This window comes from Canis lupus, chromosome 24, assembly GCF_048164855.1.
Source record: "Canis lupus baileyi chromosome 24, mCanLup2.hap1, whole genome shotgun sequence".
Lineage (NCBI taxonomy): Eukaryota > Metazoa > Chordata > Mammalia > Carnivora > Canidae > Canis > Canis lupus.
The window spans coordinates 33750639-33767584 of NC_132861.1; the positions used below are offsets into that span (position 1 = coordinate 33750639).

The window sequence follows — 16946 nt, forward strand, 5'->3', positions numbered from 1 at the left end:
GGGAGTTTTGGCTGGTGGGTTTTGAGAGTTCATGTCTAGCCTTTCCAAGATCTTACTGCAAACTGCTTCCATCACCCACCATTGGAGTGGACATACCCCTTCCACTTTAAGTCTCCTGTTCTCAAATATACTTTCTGAGCTTTGAAGTCAGCATGAAATACTTTGGGATTCTTAGGTTCATCACATACTCTGTTGTTTCTCTCAGCTTCTTCCTTGAAAGATGCTTATACCACGTTGCTCTTCTGCCCGTCAGTGTTGGTAGGAATACCTTATCAGTGTTGTTTTAAATGCTATCAATTGGTCTCTAGTAGCTCTGGTATACTTTTACGTGTGTTTTTAAGTGTAAAAAATTATGCTTATTGCCATCTTCCCCAATTCTCTAATCTTAATTTCTTTATTATTTTCTACATATCATTTCTAGATCCTCAGACAGATTCTAAACTACCTGAAGAGTTGTCAGGATCTCACACAGACTGGCTGACATTAAATGTTGGAGGGCGGTACTTTACAACTACACGGTAGGTGCATGTGAGAGTGTGCACATGTGTGTGTTAGGGGCACTACGTAGTATTTGTTGTTTCCTTCAGTTTTGCCAATTCCCTTGGAAGATACTCCAGTGCTGCTTAAATGAACTGTCTGATCTTGAACCATTTTTTAGAAAGTTTTTTTAAAGAGTAGAAAAATGATAAACAGGTCATTCCAGAGAAAGCACAAAAAGCATGAACATGCTTGATAAGTATCAGTATTTTAAGGTTTTAGAACATGTTTTTTAGATGTCAGGTAATAGACGTGCAACGCAAGTAAAAATTAATGGTACTGAAATTTGTAGCAACTACAACTGCTTATGTTAAAGATAAGAACAATGTAAGTTTAGGTCAGCATATTGTGATATAATAGCTTGCTAAAAGGTTAGATTAGCATTTAAGTTAAAGGAACGTAAAACAATATTTGAATCAAAGGAAGTGCCAGATTAGAAGGGATTTTGATAAATGGCAACTTATTGCACGTTTTTGTTTCCCAGCGTCACTCCTACCAGGTTATAGCATGCATCTTTTTGAGAGAGCAGCTGGGATCGAGTATACTCTTGACTTAAATATGTTTGTTTATAAAGACAAATGGAGAAATCAATTTTTTTCCCTGAATTCTTAGGAGCACTTTAGTGAATAAAGAACCTGACAGTATGCTGGCCCACATGTTTAAGGACAAAGGTGAGTGCAACACATTGTTTCCACATTTTGTGTAACCTATTTGTAGTTATATTGACTTAACTCTTGTCCTATACTTTTTAATGGTATCAATAATTTTTACATGAGCAAAAAACTAGTATGCTATACAATTTTTCTTCCTAAATTTCTAACTTTGTTTTTCATTTATGGGGGGGTTCTCTTCGCTGTAATGGTGACACAGGTGTCTGGGGAAATAAGCAAGATCATAGAGGAGCTTTCTTAATTGACCGAAGTCCTGAGTACTTTGAACCCATTTTGAACTACCTGCGTCATGGACAGCTCATTGTAAATGATGGCATTAATTTATTGGGTGAGTTTTTAATATGATTCCTCACATTTTTGTAAGGTTAGGATTTTTATTTTGTTTTCATTTACTTAGTAACATAGTATATTTTCATAAGGTGAAAGTATAGCTTTTCCACTTTTAAAACTAAATTTTTTTACACATGTGAGTTTATATAGGTATAGAAATAGATATAGGCACAGACAGTCATATAGGCACAGATAGACAGTCTTTGGGTATATGGGTATATGTCTAACCATAAATTATGATTTCAGATTCTAAATAGATTTAGATTTTATCATGAGGTACTTTAAAAGATTTTGTTGTTTTTAACTGAATTGTGACTTGAGTTCAAATTATGAACCTTCGCATTATATTGAGAGTAGAGTGATCAGAAGGGGAAATTATATTTCCAAATCATAAGGCTGGATTAGAAATTCAGTTCTACAACTTACTAGAATTTTACCTTGGGGAAAGCCTTTCTGAGTCTCCTTTGAAAATTATTTAAATCTCTGATTACATCACAGGAATTTCACATCATGGAGATGATGTTAAAAAAAAAAAAAAGATGTCAACCAGAGCTCTTATAAAGTAGTAAAAGTAGTAGATACATATTCAAAGCTCGTGGGCCTCTATGTGACCAAATTTGGTCTAACTTGATGAGTGGTGGGGCATGTGGTGATCTTGAGTGCACATTCCTGTTCTACTTCGACAGATTGTTGCCGTCTGGAGATGTGGACATAGGGGGTCAGAGCCTTGATTTTTAAAGAAAAGCTGGAAATTTAAAATTTTATGTGGAATCTTCTGATTTTGAAAATCCTACATGCCAAACATCAGACTCAGCCTGGGGTGGTAGTAGGGGAAGGGGCTAACTTACAGTCTCTGGAGTATAATAGATAATACTCAGTAACTTTTGTTGTTGCTGTGTTAAAGTCTATATTGCCTTTAAAGCTTACCCATTGCAAAAAAATAATCTTAATTGATCTTTCATCTAGCTCAATACCTAGTCATAACAAATTCTTGTTACTTTCTTATTTTTTACCTGCCACTGTTGCTTAAAACCCTGTATAACCTATTTTTATTTTAGTCATTCTACAGAAACTGTCATTAGAAAAATAAGCAATGGGGCAGCCCTGGTGGCTCAGTGGTGGATTAGCGCCGCCTTCAACCCAGAGCATGATCCTGGAGACCCGGGATCGAGTCCCAGGTTGGGCTCCCTGCATGGAGCCTGTTTCTCCCTCTCCTGTGTCTCTGCGTCTCTCTCTCTCTCTGTCTCTTATGAATAAATAAATAAAATCTTTAAAAAAAAAAAAAAAAGAAAGAAAGAAGCAATGGTCTTCTCTTACACAGTCTTTTGCTTTTCAGCAGCTAGATCACTCTGCTGCCTATACTCTAGTGGCTACTCTTTTCTCCTGAGGACATTTAAACCTCACTGTAGATGTCCTATGGGCTCCTTCAGTGCTTCCCAGTTTAATTTTTCTTTGTATCACTAATAGCGTTTCATATCCTCCCTGCCTAGGGAAATAACAGAAATACATACTCATACTATCCCAGACTTTAGCACTACAGGCTTTTGCCAAGCTATGCTTGTTTGTTTTTCAGGTTTCTCAGCCATTACTTGTATTTATTCAGTTGTTCAGCAAGCAGAGCTCTGTACTGAATTCATTTTATAAAGCATTACTTCTAATTAGTACAAAATCTATCCAAACTCTATATAATAGCTACAGATTGCCCCAGGTAATTATATGCTTTCAATAATCTACACTGACTTATTTGCCTCCCCTCTATTTATTTAAATGACTTTATTTCTTACTCTTCCTAATTTGTGCTTTTATCAGCGAATATATTTGTTGCTTACTTTCTTTTTTTTAATAATAAATTTATTTTTTATTGGTGTTCAATTTGCCAACATACAGAATAACACCCAGTGCTCATCCTGTCAAGTGCCCCCCTAAGTGCCCGCCACCCAGTCACCCCCATCCCCCGCCCTCCTTCCCTTCCACCACCCCTAGTTCGTTTCCCATAGTTAGGAGTCTCTCATGTTCTGTCTCCCTTTCTGATATTTCCTACCTATTTCTTCTCCCTTCCCCTCTATTCCCTTTCACTATTATTTATATTCCCCAAATGAATGTTGCTTACTTTCATTATTTCTTTTGATTTCTGCCTTTAATGACCTTCACTTTTTCCAATGAATCATGTCTTCCTTTTCTGCTTTCATTTATCTTTAAAACCTTCTCTTTCTGACTTATTATTTTTAAGATTTTATTTATTTGAAAGAGAGAGCACGAGCAGGGGAGAGGGGCAGAGGGGGAGGGGGGGAAGAACCAGACTCGCAGCTAAGCAGGAAGCCCACAATGGCTCCATCCCAGGACCCTGAGATCATGAGCTGAGCCAAAGGCAGACGCTTAACCAACTGAGCCACCCAGGAGCCCCCTTTTTTTTCCCCCATTTTAAATCATCTTTCCCAACCTTGTAGCTAAATCTCACTTCAATTATTCTCTAACTTGAGAACTTTTCTAGAATTTCAATATTTATTTCCTTGAAGTTCACATAAATCTTCTGAAACCCCAGTTTGATACAGTAAAAAGAGAATGGTCTTAAATATTTATCAGAAAACATACAGTTTAATAATGATCGTGATAATCATTTATTGAGGACCTATCAAGTGCCAAACATTTTACCAGATAATATATATGCATATATCTTTTAATACTTCTGTAACTTTGTGAAGTGGTAATACTTCCATTTCACAAATGTGAACGGAAGCTTTAATAGAAAGAATAAATAGTTTAAGACAAAAAAAGAAGTAAGGGGCAGAACTGGGATTCAAATCTATTTCTTACTCGTGCTGACAAAATATGCTAAATATTACTTCCTTTTCTTATCTGTCCCTCATAGATGCCTTTTGTATTAATAAGGCTTTTCTGGAAGTTAAGGTTTGGTTCTGAACCCAGAAGTAGAAAAAAAACCTTACTACATTCCTTGGAGGTTCTGATTGACTCTGAAGATCTTGACACAAGGAGAGTGAAGCCAGCTAGAAACCCCTTTCTATGGTGGGTTTCTACCAGGGACAGAAATGAAATATGGCTACCCCTTAATGAGGAATCCAAAGATGAGGCCACTCTGGCATGGACTGGAAAGTGTGCCAGAGCACCTACCTGAGTAGTGTGCTGTTCATTAGATGACCTTTGTTTTGCAACTGGAATATTAGAGATGGAATTGGTCTTTCCCTGAGAAGACCATCATCTTCCCAGATAATTGCTGAGCTTCCCATATCTACCTATAGTTACCCTTATTAGCTTGGAACTATTTGAAGGGAGAGATTATGTCTTTTATTTTCTTTGTAATTGCTGAGTCCTTTTTTAACTTATTAAAAAATTCAGCTGACTGAATGAATGATGTCTTCATTTGAAAGAAAATCGATTCCAAATTTCTTCCCAAATACCCTGATGAAGACATTTAACAGATATAAAAAAATAAGTATGCATACTAAGTCATCTGGAGAATGTGCAGATTTTTTTTTTTTAACCAAGAAAACCAAATCATATATAAAATCCCTTTTATCATTTAGAAATCCTTTTTTTTTTTTTTTTAATTCACCTTAAGATTCACCTTAAGGGGTTTCTGAGTCATTCTGTTGCATTTTATTTTGAAATGTTTATTTACTTTTATTTATTTCTATAATTTTCTGATTCAGTAAGTAAAAGATAATTGTGACAAACTCATTCAGATCTGCTTCACTGAAGAAGTCAATGAAATGTTAAGATGAGGTAAACTGATCATTTATTATTAGATTTACAATCAAATGTATTTCAGTTATTTTAGGAACGGGAAATTAGGAGTTTTTGCTTGTGGTCTTTTTAAAGTGATTTTCAGAAAATTTTGAAATACAGAAGGTTTTCATTCTAATCTGTTTAGGTTTCTATATTTTTCTTTTGCTGAATGTAAACTATTTAGAAAAAATTTGTGTCTTACACATGTCTACAGAATATTTCAAAATATCTTCTGTATTGATTGTCTGCTTTTTGTTTTTTTTTTTTTTTTTGATTGTCTGCTTTTTGAATTTCACTTGTATTGTGAGGATTTAACAAAGAATTTTATAAAGTATTAAAATGAATAGTTTTCTATAAAAGTCACATCATTTTTATTATGATAGGTGTGTTAGAAGAAGCCAGATTTTTTGGAATTGACTCATTGATTGAACACCTGGAAGTGGCAATAAAGGTAAGGCTTTTTTTTTTTTTTTACATTAGCCAGTGTTCAGTTATTGTAGCTGTTTCCCAAAATGCTCACTCCACTGATTTCTTAATATATTCTTTAAGAATTCTCAACCACCAGAGGATCATTCGCCAATATCTCGAAAGGAATTTGTCCGATTTCTTCTAGCCACTCCAACCAAATCAGAATTGCGTTGCCAGGTAATTAAAGCAGGCTTTTACATGACTTATTTGTATCAGCAAAGCTGTGAGTAAAGTTTTACATTCTTGTAGGATTTTTTTTATTGTTGCCTTATATTCCTTTTTCAAAATAAGATAGAATTTAGTTATGGTTTATAGCATTGACTTATTACCAGAATGGTTAGCGAAAAAAGAGATATAATAGCCTTTTATATTATCTAATATGTGTTATGTAGCCGTGTTTGAATAGTGCATCAAATTGCAGCAATTAAAATAAAAAGTCAATTGTTGGTACAGTTATTCTGTATGGCCAGTTAGTGGCAGATACTTTTATGTATTATAGCACTAAAGATTTTAAAAACCACAGTATTCACTTTTTAAGAATAAAGCTACCTTGTATTATTGAATATTTATAAAATATATAAAAATAAAGATTTAAATAATACCTATCAATACATACATGGCCAAGAGAGATTGCTCTTTAGAAATTTCTGCACATAAATGAGATATGGCCATAAATGAGGCTGGAGTCTAATGTTATGTTTAGAGTTTCTTTTACTAAGAACTCATTAAGGACGCTAGTTTTATCAGATCATGTTTTCTAATAAGCTCCAAAAGACTGACCTTCTAATTGCATCTAAGAAACTTGGTGGTTAGCTATAGTAATTAAATGTAATAATAACAGATGGCTTATAGTTTGTGACAGTTTGTCTTTTTTTAATTTTAGGGTTTAAACTTCAGTGGTGCTGATCTTTCTCGTTTGGACCTTCGATATATTAACTTCAAAATGGCCAATTTGAGCCGCTGCAATCTTGCACATGCTAATCTCTGCTGTGCAAATCTTGAACGAGCTGATCTCTCTGGATCAGTGCTTGATGTAAGAATCATTTTTTTTTTGTTATAAGAGAATTAAATGTTCATTTTTTGTTATAAGAGAATTAAATGTTCAGTCTGTTGAACAGTCTCAACAAGCAGAAATGATCTCGTTCTCACTAGAGCTTTTTCTTGAAAACAGATAATTTATTAAGTTGATAAACCCCAAGGCTCTGAAGTGAAATGTGTTGGTTTTATAATTTTGATATCCTTCAATAAGTGAAGATGTGAAAGATTAGCAACTATCAAGAAATCTTGACACTACATCTTCATCTTTTCAATATATTGTACTTTATCAGGACTTATATTTTCAGTGAATTAGGAGGGTAAAGCTAAAAAAGACCTTCGAAATCTATTCAACTTCATTTCTGAAGTAGAGAAATGTTATTGCTCTAGAGGTATTTGGCAGAGATATTGTGAAATAAATGTGTGTCAATCTGTGTAAGTCAGCATCTCAGTGGCTCTCCTCTCTACATGTATACACAGGTGTTTGTGTTTACATGTATGTATGTATACGTATGTATATGCAGTTGACCCTTGCACAGCGCTGGGGCTAGGGGCACTGACCTCTGTGCAAATACATATATATAAACAAAATTGTTATATATATACACATAGACACACACACATAACAATTGCCTGTGCTAATTTGGGGTTAGAGAATGGATGCAGAAACAATAGTGAAATCTACCAACTTCTAATAACTTTAATTTCCTTAATAGGAAATAGGAAAGCCCTATATGTCTTTTTTTGTTTTTAAAGATTTTATTCATTCATGAGAGAGACAGAGAGGCAGAGACACAGGCAGAGAGAGAAGCAGGCTCCATGCAGGGAGCCTGATGTGGGACTCGATCCTGGGTCTCCAGGATCACGCACTGGGCTGAAGGCAGCGCTAAACCACTGAGCCACCCGGGCTGCCCCCTATATGTCTTTTGAATTAATAATATCTAATATAGTACCTTGCCTTTTTTTTTTAAAGCTTTTATTTATTTGAGAGAGAGAGTGAGCATGAATGAGGGAGGAGCAAATGGAGGAGGAGAAGCAGACTTCATGCTGAGCGTGGAGTCCGACTCAGGGATCAATCCCAGGCCTCTGGGATCATGACCTAAGCCGAAGTCAGACACTTAACCAGCTGAGCCACCCAGGCACCCCAGTACCTTGCTTTTAGTAGTCATTGAATAAATATTCATTGAGTTTTATAATTTTAGTTGTATTCCTTACTTGTAACCTATTTTACCATGAAGTTTATAGTATCAGATCTATAACAAAATCTGCCAATATACATTCCCAGTATTTCAACTCTCCTTGACCCATCTTATGAGGAAGGACCACATTGGTAGCAAAATAGGCAAAAGACTAGCAGCACAAAGAAAGGGTTTGAAGGACCTACTCTTTAAATAGTGAAATGTTGAGAGACCACTGTGTGGCTTTTGTTAAGGACAAGACAAACGAACAAAAAGATAAAAAGACAGATTGGGTCATTCAATACAGCTGGTTTTAAATTCTGTTGAATTGTAGTAGTACTCCAAACCTGAACAATAATTTTCTTACCTGTAAATACTTGTTCTACCCGTAGTGTATAATTGGTAAGCTGAAGTGCTATAGAATTAAGTTTAATTACTAATGATAGAAATGGCTCATGTTGGAGAGTCATTGCCCAGGGTATATAGGCTGTGAAGTCAAAACTAATTGTCAATTGTCCTTGGCATTTGAGGATGATTGCTAATGAGTAGCTGTCGTATCCACAAAATATGATGTGTGCTAAGCACTCTGCCACGCAAGATTTACCTAATGGTTCCACCACTCTTTTTGGACTTCTCACCCAATGTATCCCTCATGGGCTGTGAGGTCTTTCCATAGGAACCATGCAATTCTGTTACCAGCTAAGGTGATGTCAGTTGCTGTCCCTATTAAGAAGTCCATGCCACATTATCTATTCTGTCAGCATGCTTTAAAGTGTTTCTTCTACGTGCTCTGTGTGCCATCAGTGACTTCAGCTGCTGCATAGAAGCTGGTATAATAATTTAGCTGTTACATATCTGTTGCACATTCTCATTCAAGATTTATACATGGTAAGAGCTGGCAGGATCATCAAGTGTCATCTGTTGTATGGTTGACTGAGAAACTTAAACCTAGAGATTTGCCCAAGCCCAGAAAGGCTAGTTTGTTAGCATAGTTGGAGCTTGCGTCTATAGCATGTGTTTTCTCTTCCTTATTTCTTTTTTTTAATGACTTTTTTGTGTGGAAAATGACAAACATACAAAAATAGAATAATATAATGAGTCCCCCTTGTTACTTCCGTTACTCAGCTTCAACAGACATTATCAGCACATAAACAATTTTGTCTGCACCTCTTTTCACATTATTTTGAAGCCACTCATTCTTTCGCCTATAAACATTTTGTTTATCTCTTAAAGTTAAAACCATCTGGGCTCAATCAGTTCAGTGTCTGCCTTGGGCTCAGGACTCAAGGTCCTGGAATCAGGGCATGCTCCCAGCTCAAGGAGGAGTCTGCTTCTCCCTCCCACTGCCCCTCTCCCTTACTTGTGCTCTTGCTCTTTTTTTCAAATAAATAAAATCTTTTTTAAAGAAGATCAAGACCATTTTTAAGACATAATCGTAATGCCATTTATCATACTTAAAAAATAATGGTAATAATTGAACTACTTTCATCAAAACCCTTTTCCCCTTGATACAGTAAGATAGCAGAACTCTTCGAGATGCAATGCTAGTTTACTGAGTAGCTGAATTCTGTATCTTTAGGGTTGATGACCTGCTTTACCATTGATGGATAGAGTGTGAAATATGTTCTGTAGTTAAGATAGAAAACTTCACTGAATTTCTTACAAATCTGTTTGTGAGATTCCATAGTGTATAGCCTTCAGTATAGAGCTGTACTTATAATAATCTTAGGATTTTCTTGTGTTGTTGTGGTTATTAGATTTAAAACAACAAACATTAGTTTTTTAAAAATCCCCCATGTATCAATCACCCATTCATCCAAATCAGCTGGTCTAATCTATACTCCCATCCACTTCTGCTGCTTCCCTGTTTTTAAGTATAGTTAACATACAGTGTTATATTGGTTTTATTAGTTTCATGATAAGTGTATTTTTTTTTTAGATTTTATTTATTTATTTGCAAGAGAGAGAGCACCAGGTGTGAGAAACAAAGGGGGAAGGAGAGGGAGGTTAAGAATCTCAAGCAGACTCCACATTGAGGGTGGAGCCAGTGCAGGGCTAAGTCTCATAACTCTGAGGTCATGACCTGAGCCAAAACAACCGAAGTTGGACGCCTAACTGACAGCCACCCAGGTGCCTTTTCATGATAAGTTTACTCTTAATCCCCTTCACCTATGTCATCCATTTGTTTATTTCTTAAATTCCACATGTGAATGAATCATACGGTATTTTTCTTTCTCTGATATGTTTCAGTTAGCATTATGTCTTCTGCCTCCATTCTTGATACAAATGACAAGATTTCACTCTATTTTGTGGCTGAGTAACATTAATGTGGTGTGTGTGTGTGTGTTGTGTGTGTGTGTGTATACCACATCTTCTTTATCCATTCATTTATTGATGGACACTTGGGTGCTTCCGTATCTTTGCCATGTAAATAATGCTGCTATAAACGTAGGGGTACGTATATATCTTTTTGAATTAGTATTTTTGTTTTCTTTCAGTAGATACCTAGTCGGTAGATTACTGGATCATATGGTAATTTTTAATGTTTTGAGGAAGCACAGTGGCTTTCCACAGTGGCTCACCAGTTTTCCCACCAACAGTACATGAGAGTTCCTTTTTCTTCACATCCTCACCAACACTTGTTATTTCTTATGTTTTTTATTTTAGCCATTCTGACAGGTGTGAGGTGATATCTCATTGTGGTTTTGATTTGCATTTCCCTAATAATTAGTGATGTTGAGCATCTTTTCATGTGTCTGTTGGATATTGGATGTCTTCTTTGGAGAAATGTCTGTTCATGTCTTCTGCCCATTTTTTAACTGGATTATTTGTTGTTTTGGTGTTGGGTTGTATAAGTTCTTTATATATTTTGTATACTAACCCCTTATTGGATATGTTATTTGCAAATATCTTCTCCCATTCAGTAGGTTGTCTTTTGTTGGTGATTTCCTTTGCTGTGCAGAAGTTTATTTTGATGTATCCTCAATAATTTAATTTTGTTTTTGCTTCCCTTGCCAAAGGAGACTTATTTAGAAAAATGTTTTTATGGCTGAGATCAAAGAAACTCAAAGAAAACTGCCTGTTTTCTCTTCTAGCATTTTTATGATTTCAGGTATCATATGTAGGTCTTTAATCCATTGAGTTTATTTTTGTGTATGGTATAGGAAAATGGTCCAGTTTCAGCCTTTTGCATGAAGTTGTCCAGTTTTCCCATTTGTTGGAGAGACTGTCTTTTTCCCATTGTATATTCTTGCCTCCTTTGTCATAGTTTAGGGAGGGAGGGACAGAGGGAGAAGAAAAGAGAGAATCTTTAGCAGGCTCCATTACCAATGGAGCCTGACATGGGGCTTCATCTCAGGACCCCGAGGTCATGACCTGAGCTGAAATCCAGTGTAAGACGCTTAACCAACTGAGCCACCCAGGCGTCTCTCCTTTGTCATAATCAACAATAAAAGCATGGGCCTATTTCTGGACTCTGTTCTGTAGATCTGTGTGTCTGTTTTTGTGTCAGTATCATACTATTTTGATTACTAGAGCTCTGTAGTATACCTTGAAATCTGGGAATGTGATACCTAGGGTTTTGTTGTTCTTTTTCAAAACCGCTGTGGCTATTCAGGGTCTTTTGTGTTTCCATATAAATTTTAAGATTATTAAAAAAAAAATTTTAAGATTATTCTAGTTCTATGGAAACTGCTATTGGTATTTTGATTGGGATTGCATTAAATCTCTAGATTGCTTTGAGTAATAGGAACATTTTAACAATATTGGTTCTCCCAATTCATGAGCTTGGAATATCTATTTATGTCATTTTTAGTTTCTTTCATCAGTTTTATAGTTTTCAGGGTACAGGTCTGTCATCTCCTTGATTAAGCTTATTCCTAGATATTTTATTCTTTTTGGTGCAGTTGTATAAGTAGGATTGCTAATATTCTCTTTACTACTTCAATATTAATGTATAGAAAGACAACAGATTTCTGTATAAATTTTTGTATCCTGAGACATTACTGAATTCAGTTACCAGTTTTATGATTTTTTTTTTTGAGGGGTGGACTCTTGAATTTTCTATATAGAGTATCACATCGTCTGCAAATAATGAAAGTTTTACTTCTTCCTTCTTTACTAGCTTAAATTCCTTTTATTTCTTTTTCTTGTTTGATTGCTATGGCTAGCACTTCCAGAATGAAAATGAAAGTGATTTGAGTGGACATCCTTGTGTTGTTCCTGATCTTAGAGGAAAATCTCTCAGTTTTTTCCCCAGTAAGGATGATGTTAGCTGTGAGTGACATTTTCCTGTATGGCCTTTTATATGCTGAGTTATGTTCCTCTAAACCTACTTTGTTGAGAGATCATAAATAGATATTGTGCTTGCTAAATGCTTTTTCTGCATCTATTTAATTGGTCATATGGCTATCTTTTCTCTTGTTAATATTGGTTGATTTGCAAATATTATTTGTAGGAATAAATTCCACTTGATCATGGTGAATTCAGTTTTGTAAGTGTTGTTGGATTTGGTTTGCTGCTGTAATGTTGAAGACTTTTTGCATTTATGTTCATCAGAGATATTGGCTTCTGGCTTTTGTTTTTTTTTTTTTTGTAGTCTCTTTATCTAGTTTGGTATCAGGGTAGTAATGCTAGCCTCATAGCAGGAATTTGGAGTCTTTCTTTCCTCTTTCAGTTTTTGGAATAGTTTGAAAAGAATAGGTCTTAACTGTTATTTAAATGTTTAGTAGAATTCACCTGTGAAGCTATATGGTCCTGGATTTTTGTTTGATGGGAGTTTTTCAATTACTTACTCAATTTCATGACTACTAGTCAATCTGTTCAGGTTTTTTTTTGTTTTGTTTTGTTTTGTTTTTTTCTTCTTCCTGATTCCGTTTTGGGAGGTTATATGTTTGTAGGAATTTATTCATTTCTTCTAGGTTGTCCCATTTGTTGGCACATAATTTTTCATAATATTCTCTTACGATCCTTAGTATTTCTGTGATGTCAGTTTTTATTTCTCCTCTTTCATTTTTTATTTTATTCAAGTCCTCTTTTCTTTTTCTTTAATGAGTCTGGCTAAAGGTTTATCAATTTTGTTGAACCTTTCTAAGAATGAGATCCTAGTTTCATTGATCTGTTCTGTTGCTCTTTTAGTCTGTATTTCATTTATTTCTGTCTTAGTGTTACTTTTCCTTTCTTTTACTGGCTTTGGGCTTTGTTTATTCTTCTTTTTCCACTTCCTTTAGGTGTAAGGTTAGGTTGCTTGAGCTTTTTCTTGCTTCTTGAGGTAGGGCCTATATCTTCCCCCGAGAACAGCTTTTGCTGCATCCCAAAGATTTTGGACCATTGTATTTTCATTTTGTTTTTTCTCCATGTATGTTTTTAATTCCCTCTTTGAGTTCTTAGTTGACCTACTGTTTGGTAGCATGTTATTTAATCTCCAGGTATTTGTGTTCTTTCTACTTTTTTCTAGTTTCATACCATTATGATCAGAAAAGTTGCATGATATGATTTCAATCTTTTTGAATTTGTTGAGACTTTTTTGTGGCCTAACATATGATCTATTCTCATTGCACCTGGAAAGAATGTGTATTCCACTGTTTTGGGGGGAATGTTCTAAAATAATTTTTTTTAATTAGAGAGAATGAGCACAAGTTAGGGGAGGGAAAGAGGCAGAGGGAGAAGCAGACTCCCTGCTGAGCAGGGAGCCTGATGCAGGGCTCAATCCCAGGACCCTGGGATCATGACCTGAGCTAAAGGCAGACACTTAACTGACTGAGCCCCCCAGGTGCCCCTCTCTCTCTCTCTCTCTCTCTTTGGTAAGGTATGTTTTAGAGAGCAGGGGGGAGGGGCGGGGGGGAGAGAGAGAATCCTTAAACTGACTCCCTGCTGAGTGTAGTGTCCAACACAGGGTTCAATCCCAGGAACCTGAGATCATGACGTGAACCAAAATTAAGAATTGGATGCTTGGGATGCCTGGGTGGCTCATCAGTTGAGCATCTGCCTTTAGCTCAAGGCATGATCCCAGTCCAGGGATCGAGTCCTGCATCAGGCTCCCTGCGAGGAGCCTGCTTCTCCCTCTGCCTATGTCTCTCCCTCTTTCTCTGTGTTTCTTATGAATAAATAAATAAAATTTTTTAAAAAAGTTGGGTGCTTAACCAAGTGTACCACCTTGGCACCTCTCCATCCCTCCACTTTCAATCTACATGTATCTTTAGGTCTGAAATCAATCTCTTGTAGGCAGCATATAGGTGGTTCTTGGTTCTTTTTTATCCAATCAGCCTGTATCTTTTTTTTTTTTTTTAAGATTTATTAGAGAGAGTGTGAATGAGTGGGGGGAGGGGCAGAGAGAGTGGGAGACAGAATCCTCAAGCAGACTCCACACTGAACAGGGGAGCCCAAAGCTGGGCTCAATCCCAGATTGTGACTTGAGCCAAAGCCAAGTATTGGACGTTCAACCAACTGAGCCACTCAAGTGCCGCAGCCTGTATCTTTTGATAGGAGCGTTTAGTGTATTTATATTCAAAGTAATTATTGATATGTGTGTACTTAATATCATTTTGTTACTTATTTATGGTTGATTTTGGGGTTCTTTTTTGTTTCTTTTTTCTCTTGCTCTCTTCCCTTGTGGTTTGATTGTTTTCTTTAGTGCTTTACTTGGATTTCTTTTTCTTTATTTTTTGCATATCCATGACAGGTTTTTTGATTTGTGATTGCCTTTAGGTTCATATATAACATCTTATGTGTATTGGTATCTATATAAAGTTGATGGTTGCTTAGGTTTGAACCCATTTTGAATGCACTAAATTTTTACTCACCCATGCCCCATCCCAACACTCAATTTTATGTATATGGTGTCATACTTTATATCCTTTTATTTTTGCAAATCACCTGAGTTTTGGTTCTTTAAATCACCATACTAGTTTTCATAAGTGATTCATCTGCTGCTTTTATTATATTTGTATTTACGTTTTCTAATTTTTTACTCCTGATTATGTCCTTTTCTTTCCATTCAAAGAATCGCCTTTAACATGTCTTGTAAAGCTGATTTATAGTGATGAACTGCTTTAACTTTTGTTTGGGAAACTTTTTATCTCTCCTTCTATTCTGAATGATAGCCTTGCTGGGTAGAGTAGAATTGGTTTCAGGTCCTTTCCTTTCAGCACTTTGAATATGTCATGCCACTCCCTTCTGGCTGCCCATGTCTGCTAAAAATTCAGCAGATTACTTTACCCGGTTTCCCTTTTATGTAACTCTTTCCTTTTTTCTTGCTACTTTTAAATTCTCTCTTTATCACTACTTTTTGGTCTTGGTGTGGATGTCCATGGGTTGATTCTGTTGAGGTCTCTGTGCCTCCTCGATCTTTTCTGCTCCTGTTTCTTCTCTGAGATCTGTGTAATGCGTATTACTACACTTGATATCACTGAGTTCCCTTAATCTAGTTGCATTTTTTTATTCTTTTTTCTTTCTGCTGTTCATCTTGGTTGCTTTCCATTACTTTGTTCTCCAGCTCACTGATCTGTATCTCTGCTTCCTCTAGTCTATTATTTATTCCCTCTTGTGTATTTTTAATTTCATTTCTTTATCTGTGATTGATTCTTTTATATTTTCTATCTTTTCATTAAGAGTTTCACTGAGAGGGATCCCTGGGTGGCTCAGCGGTTTGGCGCCTGCCTTTGGCCCAGGGCGCGATCCTGGAGACCCGGGATCGAATCCCACATCGGGCTCCCGGTGCATGGAGCCTGCTTCTCCCTCTGCCTATGTCTCTGCCTCTCTCTCTTTCTCTCTCTGTGACTATCATAAATTTAAAAAAAAAAAAAAAAAAAAAGTTTCACTGAAAAAGAAAAGAGTCTCACTGAGATCTTCTCAAATCCAGTAAATATCTTTTTGACCATTGTTTTGACTTCTCTATCAGGCATATAGCTTGTCTCCATCTCATTTAGCTTTTTTGCTGTGATTTTGTCCTGTCCTTTCACTTGGGACATATTCCTCTGTTTCTTCATTTTGTCTAACTCTCTGTATCTGTATTAGAGTCAGCTCTGTCTCCTGTGTTTTTGGTTTTGTTTTGTTTTTGTTTTCGTTTTTTAATTTTTATTTATTTGAGTGACTGAGAGAGAAAGAGAGAGCACATGAGCAGGGGCAGAGAGAGGAGGAAGTAGGTTCCCTGCAGAGCAGGGAGTCTGACATGGAGCTCAATCCTGGGACTCTGGAATCATGATCTGAGCCAAAGGCAGATGCTTAACCAACCGAGCCACCCAAGCACCCCTGTCTCATGCTCTTAAAAGTAGTGGCCTTATGAAGAAGAGGTCCTATAGTGCCCTGTAGTTCAGTATCCTTTGTTCACCAGAACCTGGCACTTCAGGCAGAGGTGTCTCCTATGTGTTGCATGTGCCCTGCTGGTGTGACTGAGCTGCCTTTTCTTTCAGTCCAGTTGGCTACTTTAGTGCATTTTCTTGTTGTGGGCAGGATTTGGTCCCTGTACTGTGAAGGGCCAGTGGGGAGCCATGTTGGGTTTATAGTTGGGTCAGACTAGATGCCTAGCCCCAGTCTGTTTGCTGGTGCTGCAGTCACACCTAACTGGGGGGCACTCTCCCTGTGTGTCACCTTGGGAACTTTTGATGATAGTTACAGTCTATTTTACCTGGGTTCACAACACAGAGAGCACAAGACATTTATTTTCATATTATCAGCTTCCTGTCTTGTTAATATTTTCAAGTATTTGAAACACAGTTGTCTTTTAGTTATTTTGGTCCTTCCAGGTCCTCATTTATCTTACCTCTGAGTCTGAGTTTCTGTGCTACCTTGTGTAATTGCAAAGGCAGAAGTGGAAAGTGCATGTGCATTTCTCAGTTGTCTGTGATTTGATCTGTAGCTTATCTCCCTTTCAATAGGATTGACTGTAGGGTGAATGAAATTGCATATATAAAACAGGATTGTGTTTGTTAGATATGGCAATAACATAACTTGATCAGCCTTAGGATTTTAGAATCCTCGGAGATAC

At 36.5% G+C, this 16946-nt stretch overlaps 1 protein-coding gene across 1 annotated transcript in view; it reads left to right on the plus strand.

The window, feature by feature from the left end:
• The window catches only part of KCTD9 (potassium channel tetramerization domain containing 9), a 38020-nt gene that overhangs the window by 15496 nt on the left and 5578 nt on the right, over positions 1-16946 (plus strand). Inside the window, exons 4-9 of the mRNA XM_072796232.1 lie at positions 422-518; positions 1150-1208; positions 1408-1536; positions 5666-5733; positions 5832-5927; positions 6634-6783. Coding sequence (XP_072652333.1) covers positions 422-518; positions 1150-1208; positions 1408-1536; positions 5666-5733; positions 5832-5927; positions 6634-6783 — 599 coding nt within the window. The remainder of the gene's footprint in view (positions 1-421; positions 519-1149; positions 1209-1407; positions 1537-5665; positions 5734-5831; positions 5928-6633; positions 6784-16946) is intronic.